This window comes from Pseudoliparis swirei, chromosome 16 (genome assembly GCF_029220125.1).
Source record: "Pseudoliparis swirei isolate HS2019 ecotype Mariana Trench chromosome 16, NWPU_hadal_v1, whole genome shotgun sequence".
In the NCBI taxonomy this organism is placed as follows: domain Eukaryota; kingdom Metazoa; phylum Chordata; class Actinopteri; order Perciformes; family Liparidae; genus Pseudoliparis; species Pseudoliparis swirei.
Window position 1 is genome coordinate 5,303,839 of NC_079403.1, and position 16,975 is coordinate 5,320,813.

The 16,975-nt window shown below is 43.9% G+C and overlaps 1 protein-coding gene across 2 annotated transcripts in view; it reads left to right on the plus strand.

Moving 5' to 3' along the window:
- The window catches only part of gpr158a (G protein-coupled receptor 158a), a 75,503-nt gene that overhangs the window by 23,886 nt on the left and 34,642 nt on the right, over positions 1–16,975 (plus strand). For both annotated transcript variants that reach the window (XM_056434200.1, XM_056434201.1), the window contains exons 3-5: positions 567–669; positions 3,309–3,535; positions 11,096–11,164. In XM_056434200.1, coding sequence (XP_056290175.1) covers positions 567–669; positions 3,309–3,535; positions 11,096–11,164 — 399 coding nt within the window. The remainder of the gene's footprint in view (positions 1–566; positions 670–3,308; positions 3,536–11,095; positions 11,165–16,975) is intronic.

The following is a 16,975-nucleotide window of genomic DNA, read 5'->3' on the forward strand; positions in this document are numbered from 1 at the left end:
AGTCCGAGCCGATTGGCCGACGCTTCCTCGGCCTCTAGATCTCACCTCGAGGGTCAGGAACACTTCGGTTTAGCGTCAGCGTTTCCCGGGGCTCGTACGTCATTATCGTCTCAGAAATGTGTGAAAATGACATGTTGTGGAGTTTTAGATGGGAGGAGTGGGGTAAGAGAGGTTTGTTTTTTACATCAATGACCCAAATGTGTTGCATGCAGAAGAGAAAACAACACACACACACACACACACACACACTCTCTCCTTGAATCATGCAAATGAGCCGGTTCTTAATTGAGACGTTATTGATATCTCGTAATACGGCAGGCGACCCCGGTGGTTTCTCCTCGGCCTCTCCTCTCCGTCCGCCTCCCCTCACACTTTCCAATCGAGGCGCCACTAATTTAATATCGAGCGGCTATGAACTTCGATAACGAGACCCCCGTCCCTTCCGCCGGGCGTTCGATCCCGTCGTTCTCCTCTCCGATTCCTCCGGGCTCGGTATTGACGTCGCCCGACGGCGTTCATGTCCCGTGTCTCACGCGTCTCCCGTACGGTTGTTTGTGTCTCCGCAGTGTTTGCCGCTCGCCGGGCGAGGCTTCGTGTTGGACGAGTACACGTGCCGCTGCCGGACGGGATTCTACCACCCGGACCGAGTGGCTGTCAACGGCTTCGCGAGTAAGTCAAGGGCGCCGATCGCCTGCTGCAGTGGATGCTTAGAGAGAACGAGCGGTCCACGTAAGAGGTCCCTTTGGACCAATCAGAAGAGTTCGTTTTGGCAGGTTTCATCACGCCGAGCTTGAACAGTCGGTATCGTGATGCTTCTTTAACCCTCCTGTTACCTTTAGGGTCAATTTGACCCCATTCAATGTTTAATGTCGGTGTTCTTTGGGGTCAATTTGACCCCAGGCTGTTTTTCACTATGTCAAACATATAAGAAATATCAACTTTTTTATATATTTAAAGGGCTATTTAGGTAGTCAACAAACAAACATAAAGGACCTCACACTTAAACTTGGGAAACAATATTAATTCTAATAATTTTCTGGAGGTTTTAATTGCTGGGGTCAAATTGACCCCGAGGGTAAAATATGTTAGTAAATGTGAAGGTAACAGGAGGGTTAAGAAGGTGCAACTGGAATATTTATTTGGTTTTCAGCACAAATGTTTTTTCTTCATATCGAGAAATAGAAGTTTGCAGTGATGCCAGTTTATATACGTTTTATTGAGGTTTAAAAGTTGTTTTATGGCAAAACAATAAGGAAAGGACTCACTTGTTGTTCTGTGTCCTCCCTCGTCACATTTATCGCTATGGCGATGAAAGAGGCGGGTGATACTGACCTGTCTGGGAAATTGAAGTACCCCCCCCCCCCCTCCCACCATTAAGTTCACGATGGGAAATATATATATTTTTAATGGTATAGTTACTTTGACTTTTTCCCAGTTTATTCTGTTCGCCGTGAGTTAATTAAAAAAAACAGTTTTTTTGCAGACGTTAGAACACACACACACACACACACACGCGCCTTGTGTCCATCTCAATTATCCCAGCTTCTTTTTGCACATTTTTCTCTTCTTATTTTATTTTGTATTTTTGTTCTACCCTCAAACATGTTTCCCTTTCATGCACAGAAAAGAAAAAAGAAAAAGGATTTTCTCAGAGAGCCGGATATCTGTATTTTGTGTGTGTGTGTGTGTGTGTGAGAACACAATAACAGAGGCGAGGCCTGTTGGCGAGGCGTCCTGCTGCAGTCCGGCCCACCACGGGGCCGATAACAAGCCCCGTGAATCCACGAGGGGACGTCCTCCTCGCTCTTCCCCTCGCTGATTTTCCGTTGTGGATCACGTCAACATGTGGGAGGACCCGAGTCTGAAATTTCCACGGAGATGAGGAGCCCTTTTTTTAAGGGGATCACAGATTTGAAAAGAGGCCAGTTTCTTTTTAAAGGAGAAATCTCTGAGTCAATGGCCCTAAAAGCTCCATATAAGTCCACCATTTTGTTTTCTATCCAACCACACGGGCATCTCTTTGGGAATTCACCAACAACAAGTCCGCTCGGCTCTTCTTTTGGTTTTACCTGAGTTCCCCCTGAAGAGCTTCTTAGCGAGCAGCTCTTTTCTTTTAACGCATTTAATGGTTTAGTGGTTGGTTCACACCTTAAAATCTGTGGAAATTCTAGATTATCTGTCCTCCCCCGACCCTAAAAGACATCAGCGTTGTTTTCTTCCGGCTGGTTTGAGCCCATCTGTCTTTACACCCGATCCTCCCCGCCCCGGTCTTACAGAAGACATCAGCCCTGAAGGATGCAGCGCTGCCGCGTTGACTCTCCGTGTTCACACGTATAGATCCATCTCCCTCGTGTTGACACCATGTCGATGAATCCTCGTGAGGTCACAGGGGGACGGTGATATATAGACTCGGGGGCACTTCATCTCCTTCAGCTTTTCAATCCCGGCCTCCCGTCCAGGAGGAAACCCAGAGGCACGGGAAGTTCAGAGAAACGCTGCCGGCTTCTTTTCTCAAGAAATGATGGAAACACAAACGCACACATTTTGAATCAATGGAAACAACAGCTGTACGACAACATGTGACAGTCATCAGTTCAATTGAAGGGATGCCCATATTGCCTCTGGTCATAATATTAATGGAACCATTATTAATCAATTATTATTATTTAATATTTTAATAAAAGAAAAAGAAAATATTTAATATCCATTTAAATTGTCTGTTAATTATTAATTTATTTTTATTATTTATTATTATTAATGAGAATTACTTATTATGATTTAATATTATAATAAAATAGACAAAGAAAGTATTAACATTCTATTAAAAGAAACACAAAGTATTCACTATCCAGTTGAATTGGTTGTGAATTATTAATGCATTAATTATTATTATTATTTTTATTTATCATTCACGTTATTTATTATTATTTAATATTTGAATAAAAGAAACCAAAAAGTATTTACTTTCCATTTGAATTGTGTGTTCATTATTAGCGTATTAAATAATATCAATGTTATTTATTATTAATATTAATATTATTTATTATTATTTAATATTTTAATGAAAGATACTAAAAAGCATTTACTATATATTTGAATTGTGTGTTTTTATGCAAGACTAACCACTATAGATGATAATAACATAGTTACAATTAAAAACAACAATTTTGGAAACAATAGTGAGTCTGGAGACAAAACATTTAACTCTGTATTTATTATTCACCAGCTTCCTGACTGACACAGATTTCAAGTTGCAACACACTCAAGTGAATACATTTGGTGTGTGTGTGTGTGTGTGTGTGTGACAGGGACGGGCAGGGATGCCAAAGCTTCGGTCAGCGGCCCCAACGCGGACGAGGGCTCCTCCAGCGACTGCCTGCCGTGCCAGCCGGGCTGCAGCTTCTGCCGGGACGAGACGCCGTGCGTGACCCGGCAGGACGGCGCCCTGCGCTGGGCCGTGGTCTCCTCCCAGTGCCTCTGCATGCTCATCGTCTTCGTCGGCATGGTCCTCGTATACCACTTTCGCAGGAACAAGGTATTTATCTTTTATCATTTATCTTTAAGATATGGGTCACCAGATTCAATTCACAAGGACGTCACGCAGTGGTGTATAAAGTACCCAAAAGTCATACTTGAGTAAAAGTAAAGATACTTGACTGGAAAATTACTCAAGTAAAAGTAAAAGTCACCTATGAGAATACTACTTGAGTAAAAGTATTAAAGTATCTGATTTTTTTTGTACTTAAGTATCAAAAGTAATTTTCTGATATTAAATGTACTTAAGTATTGAAAGTAAAAGTAAATGCTGTTAATAAAAAAAACAAAGGGTCAGAATTTTGAGAATTATGAAGTTTATTTGTTTGGGTGCTGTGGCCGCCTTGAACAAGGAGTATGAGCGAGGATGAACTTAGCAATATATGAATACTATGAAATTACTCAAATATAAAAACACGATTAACACAGAAAAAAGCAGAACCAAAAGTAACAACCAAAATCATCACTTTAAAGTGAAAAATGTCTTGTTCATCTTCAAAAGAAGTTGATTTTCAAAATGGACAGATGTCAGTCTCGCTCTTCTGGGGCTGAAGACGAGTCCTGCGATGCTGAAGAGCCGTTCACATGGTGCAGGTAGAGGTGTCTAGCTTCACAGGCCCTGATGCAGGTAGAGTGTGTCTAGTTTCACAGGCCCTGATGCAGGTAGAGTGTGTCTAGCTTCACAGGCCCTGATGCAGGTAGAGTGTGTCTAGCTTCACAGGCCCAGGTGCAGGTAGAGTGTGTCTAGCTTCACAGGCCCTGGTGCAGGTAGAGTGTGTCTAGCTTCACAGGCCCTGATGGTGCAGGTAGAGTGTGTCTAGCTTCACAGGCCCTGGTGCAGGTAGAGTGTGTCTAGCTTCACAGACCCTGATGCAGGTAGAGTGTGTCTAGCTTCACAGACCCTGATGCAGGTAGAGTGTGTCTAGCTTCACAGGCCCTGATGCAGGTAGAGTGTGTCTAGCTTCACAGACCCTGATGCAGGTAGAGTGTGTCTAGCTTCACAGGCCCTGATGCAGGTAGAGTGTGTCTAGCTTCACAGGCCCTGATGCAGGTAGAGCTGTTGGCGTCCTGCTGCAGTCCGCCCACCACGGGGTCGAGCAACAAGCCCCAAGGTGAACTACTTTAGGACGCCCTCCCACCACGGGGGTGATAGCAAACCCCGTGAATCACGAGGGGCGTCCTCCTCGCTCTTCCCCTCGCTGATTTTCCGCCATATAAGTCCACCATTTGTTTTCTATCCAACCACACGGGCATCTCTTGGGAATTCACAACAACAAGTCCGCTCGGCTCTTCGTCTTTACGATCCTCCCCGGTCTTACAGAGACATCAGCCTGAAGGATGCAGGCGGCACTGCCGTACGTTGACTCTCCGTGTTCACCGTATAGATCCATCTCCCCACTTCATCTCCTTCAGCTTTTCAATCCCGGCCTCCCGTCCAGGAAAACCCAAACGCTGGCTTCTTTCTCAAATGATGGAAACACGCACATTTTGAATCAATGGAAACAACAGCTGTACGACAACATGTGACAGTCATCAGTTCAATTGAAGGGATGCCCATATTGCCTCTGGTCATAATATTAATGGAACCATTATTAATCAATTACTATTATTTAATATTTTAATAAAAGAAAGAAAAGAATATCCATTTAAATTGTCTGTTAATTATTAATTTATTTTTATTATTTATGAGAATTACTTTATTATGATTTAATATTATAATAAAATAGACAAAGTATTAACATTCTATTAAAAAGAAACACAAAGTATTCACTATCCAGTTGAATTGGTTGTGAATTATTAATGCATTAATTATTATTATTATATTTATCATTCACGTTATTTATTATTATTTAATATTTGAATAAAAGAAACCAAAAAGTATTTACTTTCCATTTGAATTGTGTGTTCATTATTAGCGTATTAAATAATATCAATGTTATTTATTATTAATATTAATATTATTTATTATTATTTAATATTTTAATGAAAGATACTAAAAAGCATTTACTATATATTTGAATTGTGTGTTTTTATGCAAGACTAACCACTATAGATGATAATAACATAGTTACAATTAAAAACAACAATTTTGGAAACAATAGTGAGTCTGGAGACAAAACATTTAACTCATTATTCACCAGCTTCCTGACTTTTCAAGTTGCAACACACTCAAGTGAATTACATTTGGTGTGTGTGTGTGTGTGTGTGACAGGGACGGGCAGGGATGCCAAAGCCACGCAGGGCTCCTCCAGCGACTGCCTGCCGTGCCAGCCGGGCTGCAGCTTCTGCGGGACGAGACGCCGTGCGTGACCCGGCAGGGCGGCGCCTGCGCTGGGCCGTGGTCTCCTCCCAGTGCCTCTGCATGCTCGCCGCGGCATGGTCCTCGTATACCACTTTAGGAACAAGGTATTTATCTTTTATCATTTATCTTTAAGATATGGGTCACCAGATTCAATTCACAAGGACGTCAATGCAGTGGTGTATAAAGTACCCAAAGTCATACTTGAGTAAAGTAAAGATACTTGACTGGAAAATTACTCAAGTAAAGTAAAAGTCACCTATGAGAATACTACTTGAGTAAAAGTATTAAAGTATCTGATTTTTTTTGGTATCAAAAGTAATTTTCTGATATTAAATGTACTTAAGTATTGAAAGTAAAGTAAATGCTGTTAATAAAAAAAACAAAGGGTCAGAATTTTGAGAATTATGAAGTTTATTTGTTTGGGTGCTGTGCCTTGAACAAGGAGTATGAGCGAGGATGAACTTAGCAATATATGAATACTATGAAATTATAAATATAAAACACGATTAACACAGAAAAAGCAGAACCAAAAGTAACAACCAAAATCATCACTTTAAAGTGAAAAATGTCTTGTTCATCTTCAAAAGAAGTTGATTTTCAAAATGGACAGATGTCAGTCTCTCTTCTGGGGCTGAAGACGAGTCCTAGATGCTGAAGAGCCGTTCACCTAGTGCAGGTAGAGTGTGTCTCACAGGCCCTGATGCAGGTAGAGTGTGTCTAGCTTCTGGAGCCCTGATGCAGGTAAGTGCTAGCTTCACTGGGCCAGGTGCAGGTAGTGTCTAGCTACACAGGCCCTGTTGCAGGTAGAGTGTGTCTAGCTACACAGGCCCTGATGGTGCAGGTAGAGTGAGTCTAGCTTCACAGGCCCTGGTGCAGGTAGAGTGTGTCTAGCTTCACAGGCCCTGGTGCAGGTAGAGTGTCTAGCTTCACAGACCCTGATGCAGGTAGAGTGTGTCTGGCTTCACAGACCCTGATGCAGGTAGGTGTGTCTGGCTTCACAGGCCCTGATGCAGGTAGAGTGTGTCTAGCTTCACAGACCCTGATGCAGGTAGAGTGTGTCTGGCTTCACAGGCCCTGATGCAGGTAGAGTGTCTTCACAGGCCCTGGTGCAGGTAGAGTGTGTCTAGCTTCACAGGCCCTGGTGCAGGTAGAGTGTCTGGCCACAGACCTGATGCAGGTAAGTGTGTCTAGCTTCACAGGCCCTGATGCAGGTAGGTGTCTAGCTTCACAGGCCCTGATGCAGGTAGGTGTCTAGCTTCACAGGCCCTGATGGTGCAGGTAGAGTGTGTCTAGCTTCACAGGCCCTGATGATGCAGGTAGAGTGTGTCTAGCTTCACAGGCTCTGGTGGAGGTAGAGTGTGTCTAGCTTCACCGGTCTGGTGCAGGAAGAGTGTGTCTAGCCTAGACCCTGATGCAGGTAAGTGTGTCTAGCTTCACAGGCCCTGATGCAGGTAGAGTGTCTAGCTTCACAGGCCCTGGTGCAGGTAGAGTGTGTCTAGCTTCACAGGCCCTGATGCAGGTAGAGTGTCTAGCTTCACAGGCCCTGGTGCAGGTAGAGTGTGTCTAGCTTCACAGGCCCTGATGGTGCAGGTAGAGTGTGTCTAGCTTCACAGGCCCTGATGATGTAGGTAGAGTGTGTCTAGCTTCACAGACAGCAGCACACAGTTGGGAAGCATTTCAGCAAGTCAACGTGATCCACGTCTCCATCCAGCTGTTTGCTGCTGTCATGCGCTTGAGATGACGAAGAAGAAGTCCTCTTCATCAGATGAACTGGACCTGGTGGCATCCCCTAGCTGCAGGGAGGGTTCTTCCATGTGCTGCTTGATGTAGTCCATTCCTGAAATAAAGTGAGAGTATTATAGACATGATAGAATTAATAACACTTCCTAACATGTCATGACCCCAACCTAAAGTTTTGTACTAAAGTTTGTTTTAATTTGAGGTTTATACATTTAGTTTCATGCACTGTCCGTGCATCCAGAGTTGATTTGTGAATATGTACTTGTATCTCTGTAGTTAAACACAACAACAGTCCCAAATCAATATCGTCGCCATTACTGGACCGTCACTCTTATAATATTAATACAAATAATGATAATAATAATAATGCTGTAATGATTAGCATTATATTATAGCTAAAACGACTCAAATCAACAAATTCTCACAACTGTCAACACTTCTTCAGCTCATTAACTCGCTAGAGATCCGTCTACTCCACTCACGCTAATTGTCTCATTTAATTGACGATAGCTAGCGAACGTTAGCCTAACATACAACATGTGTAGGACAATCAGACACTTGCCTTCCCCTCTCCTGCCAAAGATATAACTTACTCCAATCCTGAGGACAACACTGCTAGATATCTTAACAGGTTTATGATGACTAAACATTAACGTTGCGGCTCATGGGATTAATCTTAATTTACCTCAATGTGTTTCCTGAGGTTGGTGAGTTGTTGAAGGCCAATATCTCCGTAGCTTTCGGTCGGCATAAGAGGCACTTCATCCGGGAGGAAGAAACTTTCACTCCGACAAAAGAAAAGAGTTCGCCCAAATATGGCCACGGACGTTGATCTTGGTCCCCGTGGTTGTTCGAGTAGCTTCCATTGCTGCTCCACATGAAATGAGTCGTATCTGTAGCCGCTCGCTCGCATCCTGGGCATCACTGGGAAGAGAAAACACGCGGCAAGGACCACTGATCCCCAACCTGGTGCTCGTGCTGCGTTCAGGTGCGCTGCGGTGTGTTCCACAACAGTCCCCGATGTTTCTCATGATATTTTTTTTCCGTAGTAACGAGTAACGATACTGTTTCAGTGGAAATGTATCGGAGTAAAAGTACAAGTTTTCATTGCAAAATGTAGTGAAGTAAAAGTAAAAGTAAACAGAAATATAAGTAGTAAAATAAAGTACAGATACCCAAAAAAACTACTTAAGTAAAGTAACGAAGTACTTCTACTTCGTTACTATACACCACTGACGTCACGTCAGTTTAGAGGCGTTTGATGTTCGCAGGTCATCAAAGCTCTCTGGGATCAATACGCCGGTGAATCTCTCTGTGTGTGTGTGTGTGTGTGTGTGTCACCACAAAGCTTTGAAATCATTTCAAACAGCCGAGGCGCAGCACGTCAACTCCACACCCGTGTGTGTGTAACGGGCTCTGATTCATCCACTGGCGGTGGTAAAATGTCCAAATATCACCTTTTCCCCGAAGATGAAATGTGAGCCGGTGTTTAGTTCACGTCGGATGTATTTCCATCGCATCGATATCTCTGCCGCGTGAAATGTGGGTTTAGCTGACAGCGTCGTCGTCATATCTAAATGGCATGAGTAAATAATATATTCTCCACATCAACTTGAAAAGGTGTCGGCTGACATGTTTTATCACGTCATCGGAGTGTGAAACGACCTCACACACAGCAAACGTCCGGAAAGGGAAGGTTTAGTTTGAGCTCTCGTAGATATTCATGAAAGTATCTCAGTGGCGCCGCGCTCATATTATAACAAGACATCGTAGATTATTGAAATATTATTCTGGAAAGTGATAAATGATTTGTTGTGTGTTTTATTTTCAGGCCTTATCAATTCAATTTAATTGCAAACGTGATTACTTTGTGTGCTTTACAATGATTCATCATCGTATGTATCTCACCAGTGTTTAATGAGCCTGGATGAGTGCTTAATATCTCATCATTCAAACCCTCTTGGCCAAGATATTTTATTTCATTTCTCAGAAATTGCTGCTGTTTATACCGAAAATGTAAGATGACACCCGGAAAAAAAAAGTTTAAAGAATTGTAACATCTAAACTAGAGCATGATTCTGGCACACGATCGGGTGTTTACTAATTTGCTTACTAATTTCTTAATTTACAAATGTCTTAATTTACAAATTTCTTAATTTACAAATTTCTTCAATTACTAATATATTCATTTACAAATGTCTTAATTTACTTATTTCTAATTAACAAATTTCTTAATTAACAAATTTCTTAGTTTACAAATTTCTTAGTTTACTTCATAATTTACAAATTTCTTAATTTAAAAGTTTTTTAATGGACTAATTTCTTAGTTTACTAATTTCTTAATTTAATAATTTCTTAATTTACTAATGTCTTAATTTAATAATTTCTTAATTTAATAATTTCTTAATTTACTAATGTCTTAATTTACAAATTTCTTAATTTACTAATTTCTTACTTTCCTAATTTCTTAATTTCCTAATTTCTTAATTTACTAATTTCTTAATTTACTAATTTCTTAATTTACCATAAAATAATTCACGACGAAAGTAAATCAATTACTTTTGTACTTTTAATGCAAATAAAGTGACAGAGTGCATAAAAAGGAAAGTAAACTAATTTCATGACAAATTATTTAAGTCATAAATATTGGAAAATATACATTTAAAAGAAAGATGAGCTATGGGCCTTGTGACGTGTGTCGTGGTCCACGAGCTCGTAGAGTTCACTTCCGACTCCAGTAAACTTTTGACTGATGAACTATGAACCCCTCTGAGCCTCGACGTGTTAATTAATTGTTTTAAGATCCACCTCCGTGTTGCTCCGCCTCCCTCACACCTGAAGGATCGCTCTTATTAATAATATTAATAAAAGTTGGAGACGCTCCAGCCTTCGTCCTCGTTTCAACACATCCTGTAATCAGCAGACGAAGCTCAAGAGCTGATAGTTTATCAAGCTTCTCGCAGATAAATATAAAGTTTTATCGCCAACAAATGAGTTAATTTGATGCATTTTAATTCAATTTAAAAACTCGTCCGCTCCAGATAGCCGCGGTCGTGTTGGCGCTCGGTTGTCCTGCGCTCTTTGAAAGCCCCCTCAGGCATCTCTTCAGCTGGAGGAGGATATGTTGTTAAATATCTTACATAATGGGAGCGCAGGAAGAGCCGAAGATGGTTGAACCCTTCACTCAAAAAAAGTCCGAGTGCTTTGTTCTCTTTTCAACCAACGAAGAAGAAAAGCTCTTTTCAAACCTGCCGGAGTACGATGATATCCTGCTGCTTCCTCTTCGGACACGCTCCAATAGAACTGTCCAACATACATTTTGTAGAAAAGAAGAAACAAATAATTACGTATATTGTATAAAAAAAGCGACAAACCCCCAGAGGATGATCACAGAGTTACGTAACATTCGAGCTCTGATGTTTTGATTGACTCTCACGGCTCTCATCGATGTGTGGCTTTTAAAGTATTTGATGCATGAACGATAAGTTGAATAATAGTTGAATCTTTCTTCTCCTGCAGAGTATCCGGGCATCGGGTTTAGTGCTGCTGGAGGCCATCCTGTGTGGAGCTCTGCTTCTCTACTTTCCGGTAAGCCTGAGACACTCGCTAGTGTGTGTGTGTGTGTGTGTGTGTGTGTGTCATGTGCTCATTCCCTCGACATGTTTATTGATAATCCTCGTGCCAGGCTCCTTTGAGCTGAGAACACAAATATTCTCCTTGACTGAAGGTTTGACCTTCAGCTTGACCTTCAGCTCACGCCGTCACTCATTCATCTGAATGAGTCGGGATCGGATGCTACAACCCTCGGCCCATGAATCAGACTCATTTTGAGTCTCACGGCCGAGGTGTGATGGAACGGGACGAGCACCCCAGGGTGTTTCTGACTGGACACAGAGCTGGCCAACGGGCCGCGCTCATCGCAGAATAAACGCCATTACTTTTCATTTGATCGTCACCTTAGCGTCTTCGGCTTCTGCACCGTGATAAACCCGTTTGATTGGATCACTATAAAAGGGGGCGGGCTTAGAGGGAACCTCACCCTGTTGTTAGATGATCGAACGGTAACATTTCAACGCATTTCTTTGCATTATCCACCATATTTATTGCTTCCTCTTTTATACGTGCTTACGATCTCAGGGGTTATGTTTTTTTATGTGGTTTTTTTCTTTATTTTTGTCATTGGCTTTTGATTGTTTATGTTTATGTTTGCCCCATATGAGTTATTGGTGTTGATAGGGATAGAGGAAGAAGTACAGCAGCTGAAAATAGTTTATTTTTTTGAGATAGGGTAACTCATCTCCTTACCTTATCTCTAAGGCCGAGTCCGACCCCCCCTACGAAGGAAACTCATCTCCTTACCCTTTCTCTAAGGCCGAGCCCGACCCCCCTACGGAGGAAACTCATCTCCTTACCCTTTCTCTAAGGCCGAGTCCGACCCCCCTACGGAGGAAACTCATCTCCTTACCCTATCTCTAAGGCCGAGCCCGACCCCCCTACGGAGGAAACTCATTTCCTTACCCTATCTCTAAGGCCGAGTCCGACCCCCCTACGAAGGAAACTCATCTCCTTACCCTTTCTCTAAGGCCGAGCCCGACCCCCCTACGGAGGAAACTCATCTCCTTACCCTTTCTCTAAGGCCGAGTCTGACCCCTCTACGGAGGAAACTCATCTCCTTACCCTTTCTCTAAGGCCGAGTCCGACCCCCCTACGAAGGAAACTCATCTCCTTACCCTATCTCTAAGGCCGAGCCCGACCCCCCTACGGAGGAAACTCATCTCCTTACCATTTCTCTAAGGTGAGAGCGGCGTCGATTGATCTCCACGCCGAGACGCATCGCCCCCGGGCTAAAAATAGATCGGGAAAAAGATGCTGCCGCTGCTTCTGTTTTAAATAATTCCGCCGTTATTAAGCAGCGGGAGGAGATGCATCGCCGTCGCTCCCGGCTTTGCGGAGTAATGCAACCCCCCACCCGCCCCGCCAAAATAAAAGCCTTTTCTCTCCTGAGTGTGTCACGTGCGATAACTTCGTTCCCCACCTTCTGCCTTGATATGAGAAGAAGAGAGGAGCAGCGGAGTGCAGGAGGAGAGAGGCAACTAAATTATGGCGGTGCCGAAGACGGCTATTTCCGTCTGAGGAGGGGGGGGGAGGGGGGGGGATACACGCACACGCACACATTTGTGAGTCACAATGTGATCCCTTGGATTAGCTTGCCAGCCCCGCGTTTGTTTCTTTTGCAGCTTCTTTATTGAGGGGGGGTGGGGGGGGAGACACACACACACAGGCGAATGAATCAGAGCCCAGGTTCCATTGTGGCGCAACCTGGCCTCGACTTCACCGATGGGTGCTTCACACGTGTTCACGGCGTGTCGAGAGGAGAGAAAACAACACGGGGGAAAACGTGGCCTTTCGACATTTTTTTATACGAAAAATGTCGGGCGCCTCTCGTCGTCCGTCCACGTCTGCCGACCTCCTTGGAGGGCGGCCCCTCTGCCGCCTGGGTCCCATCCTGAGCTGGAACTACGACGTTTTCATTTGCTTTGCCCTTTTCTTTCCTTTATTTTTCATTTTTTTACCTCACAGTTACCTTTGTTTATCTCTCGTCTCTCGATTTCCTGGTGATTTTTCTCCTCACTGACCCTGTCCTATATTTGTGTGTATACATAAAAAATGGTTGGAAATACCGTGCAAGAGCAACAACAACACCATAACAAGCATGTAAACACGGCGGGGGAGATACTTCCTGCCCATCTGCGTGTGCACCAGTCTGCGGGTTTCTATTTAACCCTTGTGTTGCCTTCGGGTCATTTTGACCCGATTCAATGTTTAATGTCGGTGTTCTTTCGGGAGTCAACAAACAAACATAAAGTACCTCACACTTAAACTTGGAAAACAATATTAATTCTAATAATTTTCTGGAGATTTTAATAGCTGGGGTCATATTGACCTCAAGGGTAAAATATGTTAGTAAATATAAAGGTAACAGGAGGGTTAAACATTGAATCGGGTCAAATTGACCCGAAGGCAACACAAGGGTTAAGACATTTTGACGACACCTTTCTTGAGTTTGCAGAGCGGTTCCCAGGGAGGACTCGTTCATCAGGTTCCACCTGTAGTTCTATACTTTGATATAAGCGTTGTGCATCTCAAGGTTATTACGCACTCACGCAATAAACATAACTAAAGTTTAATTTCAATACAAATCCTTTATGACTCATTTGGCTTGGTTTTGAGTGAGCGGGTCAATATGACCCTGAACAGCACAGGTGTCTCATCTCCATTTATCTGCATCACCACGTGAAAGAAAATAAAAAAATGCAAATAAAATTTCGGAGAAAATACATGTTATGGTAGAATAATGCAATTTATATCTACACTTTTCCAATGTACCTAAAACATAGTTTGAACATGTATTTTTTATTAAAAGGAGCCTAATTAAACTCTATGGAGAGGTGAATAACTCCTTTCCACTAAAAACTGATTGAATTGTTATTAATGGTGTTGGTGATGAGGTACAAACTATATTTCTGATGATTTTATTCGTTTCTGACAACTTTTGGATGATAAGAAATATAGTTTGTAAGAAATATAGTTTAAAATATAGTTTGTACCTCATCATATTGACCCGGGAACATCATTTTGCTGTACCTGAGAAAAAAAACCTAACAGGAGGGATGAACGCGTTTCTGATGAGGACAATATCTACATAAGAAATTCCCAGCCTGGACATTTTTTTTATCTGCCTCACACGATGAACAAACTGAGAGAAGGATTACATCACTCTGCTTCCCCATGTCGGAACCGCCCTCGGGTCAGAGCGGAGCACTTTGTGTCCCGCTGGTTAAATCCTCTGCACTTTTGAAACCCGGTGACCTTTGAGCACGACCCCTCGCCCCCTCGAGGTGTCCCCTCGGCCCGACTCGGGGCTCCGCCGTGCATGTCGGAGCACGCGAGGGGGGCTCATGAGAAACAGGATGGCCGCCGCATCCTGACCTGACGGGTCGTGACACGCGGGCTGCCGGACGCTTCCCTGCGTGGCGCTCCGCTCTGCCCTCCATCCAAGCTCTTCTGACACTTCCAATCTGACTTAAGTGGATTTGGAGGGGTTGACTGTTTGCGTGTCATACCCGGTTTCCCTTCTCCCCCCTCTTGCAAAGTGCTTCTAATCAAAAATGAAGTTGAGGACATCCAGCTGCAGCTGGAGTGTTCCTTCTATCTCCACGTGCAGACGGACACGATGGGAGAAAGACGGCATCGCGACGTGTTATTCCCCCTCTGATGCGTACCCCTTTGTGCCCGAGCAAGATGGGAATACCTCAGCTTCTAACTGGTGATGAGGAGGAGGGGAAGAAGGGAATTATAGGAGGGCGAGCACCAGCCCCCCCCCCCCCCCCCCCCAGAGTGTGAGCTGGATGTAATTTACACTCGGCCCACCTCGGGGAGCAGAAGAAGAAAGCATTACCTGCCTCCCGTCCCATGCGGCCGCTGGGTGTCGGCTTTCATATCAAAATGGATCCATCGCTGTTACAGAAAGCCCCACCTCTCCTCCCACTCACGAAGGTGTTTTGTCGAAAGGAGAAAGAAAAAAGGAAGAGACGGGGAACGAGAAGGAGACGACGACCAGAGAAAACCAAAGCGGCGGCGGATGTCGGCCCTCATTCCAACGTCGGAGCATTACAAAGTAGCACGAGAGCTGTTGTTGTGACAGAAGGATTTCCCCGAGGCGGCTTCCTCCCGTCGTCCTCGCACTCAAAGGCTCAAAGTCGTTCTTCTCCCTTTTAGCTGGTGGCAGATTGGTGAGAAACTGCGATGGCAAAAGGCTGAACGTCAGCGCCGTCTGCTCCTTTGACAGTTTAAGATTGAGCCATTAAAAAAAAAAAAACTAATCTCGAGATTGACATATTTATACGGCGGCGACTGATATATTATCTTTTATTTGGGCTTTCTTTTTCATTTCAGTAAGTGCTCCATTGGCGCGAGGTCGCTCTTCGAGCCGTTTGCGAAGCTGCCAGCTGTGATAATAATCATAATTCAGCGTTTCGAAAACCACATTTTTTAAAATGTCCCCCAAGCCGAGGAGACCGACTCAGAGGCGTTGAAAGCATTTGGGTCGGCGCCGTCGGCGTCTGAACTCTCCGACCGCGTTAATTAGACAAATTAATACGAACGCTTCCGAGAGGACGCCGCGGTTTCCTGTCGCCGTTTCCCTCCCGGAAAAAAACAAAAAACAAAACACTTAATGAGTGAGTCATTTCATCCGTAGATCGTCAACGCCTGCAGAGCGTAGACGAAACGTAAGCTCTGGGGAAGAAGAGAATGAAAACACCGGCGGTCCCTCCTCCGTTTACTCTCGACCGGGCGAGCTGGACGCGTGTCACGGCGTTGAGGAGGAGCTCTGACGTCCCGCGTGATCCATTCGCCGCGAGACACTGACCTTCACGCTAAAGGCGATCAATCCCTGAAACTTTCCAGCCCCTGGTGCACACACACACACACACACACACACACACGTGTGTATTTTTATAGTCTACACGTTACAAGTTCATTACAATCTGCTGCTTTCCGAGGCTCTTTTCCTAACTAGCTTGAATCAGAATCAGAATCAGAAACAGTTTTATTGCCAGGAATGTTTACACAAATGAGGAATTTTTTTGGCGGAAGGTGCAACATTTAGACATGACAAACAACAATCAACGCGACAGCAACAGTGAACTTAAGTATGCGATAAGATAAAGATAAAGATAAAGTGCTCGGACAACAAATAACGTTAAAGTGTTTAGGTGTGTGCTTCAAGTGATGTGTGTTTAAGTTAAAGTGCATGTTAAAGTGACGTGTGTGGAGGAGGCCTCCAGTTAAAGTGCATGTTAAAGTGACATGTGTGTGGAGGAGGCCTCCAGGAGGGAAGAAGGAGGAAGAGGAAGGAGGGGGGAGAAGGAGGAGAGAGGAAGGAGGAAGAAGAGGAGGTAGTCCTGGGGGTGACAGAGTCAGTCAGTGGGGGACCCGGGCTCCATTGATGAGCCCGACTGCCGACGGGAAAACTTTTTTTTGTTTTTTTGGAGTCTTCAAAACCAAAAGGATCCACACACTTTTTATTCCGACGCGCTACATTTGCTAAATATCTCCCGTTTTTTGGCGAGATATAATGATCTAAAGACATTATGTGCGTATATGCTTTGCGTTGCGTCTATATTTTGGTTGTGGGCGTGCTCTCCGTGACATTTATTCCTTCTTTCTATTATCATCTGATCTCCAGTCAAGGTAATTTTTTGAGGTGTCGTGCAAACTAGGGCGCACAAACATCCGTGATACACACGTTTTGAGCGTCCGTTATACCAAAGGCCGGGGGGGGGGGGGGGGGGGAAGAAGTCTTCGCCATCCGGAGAGGTGAGCGTGCAACATCAC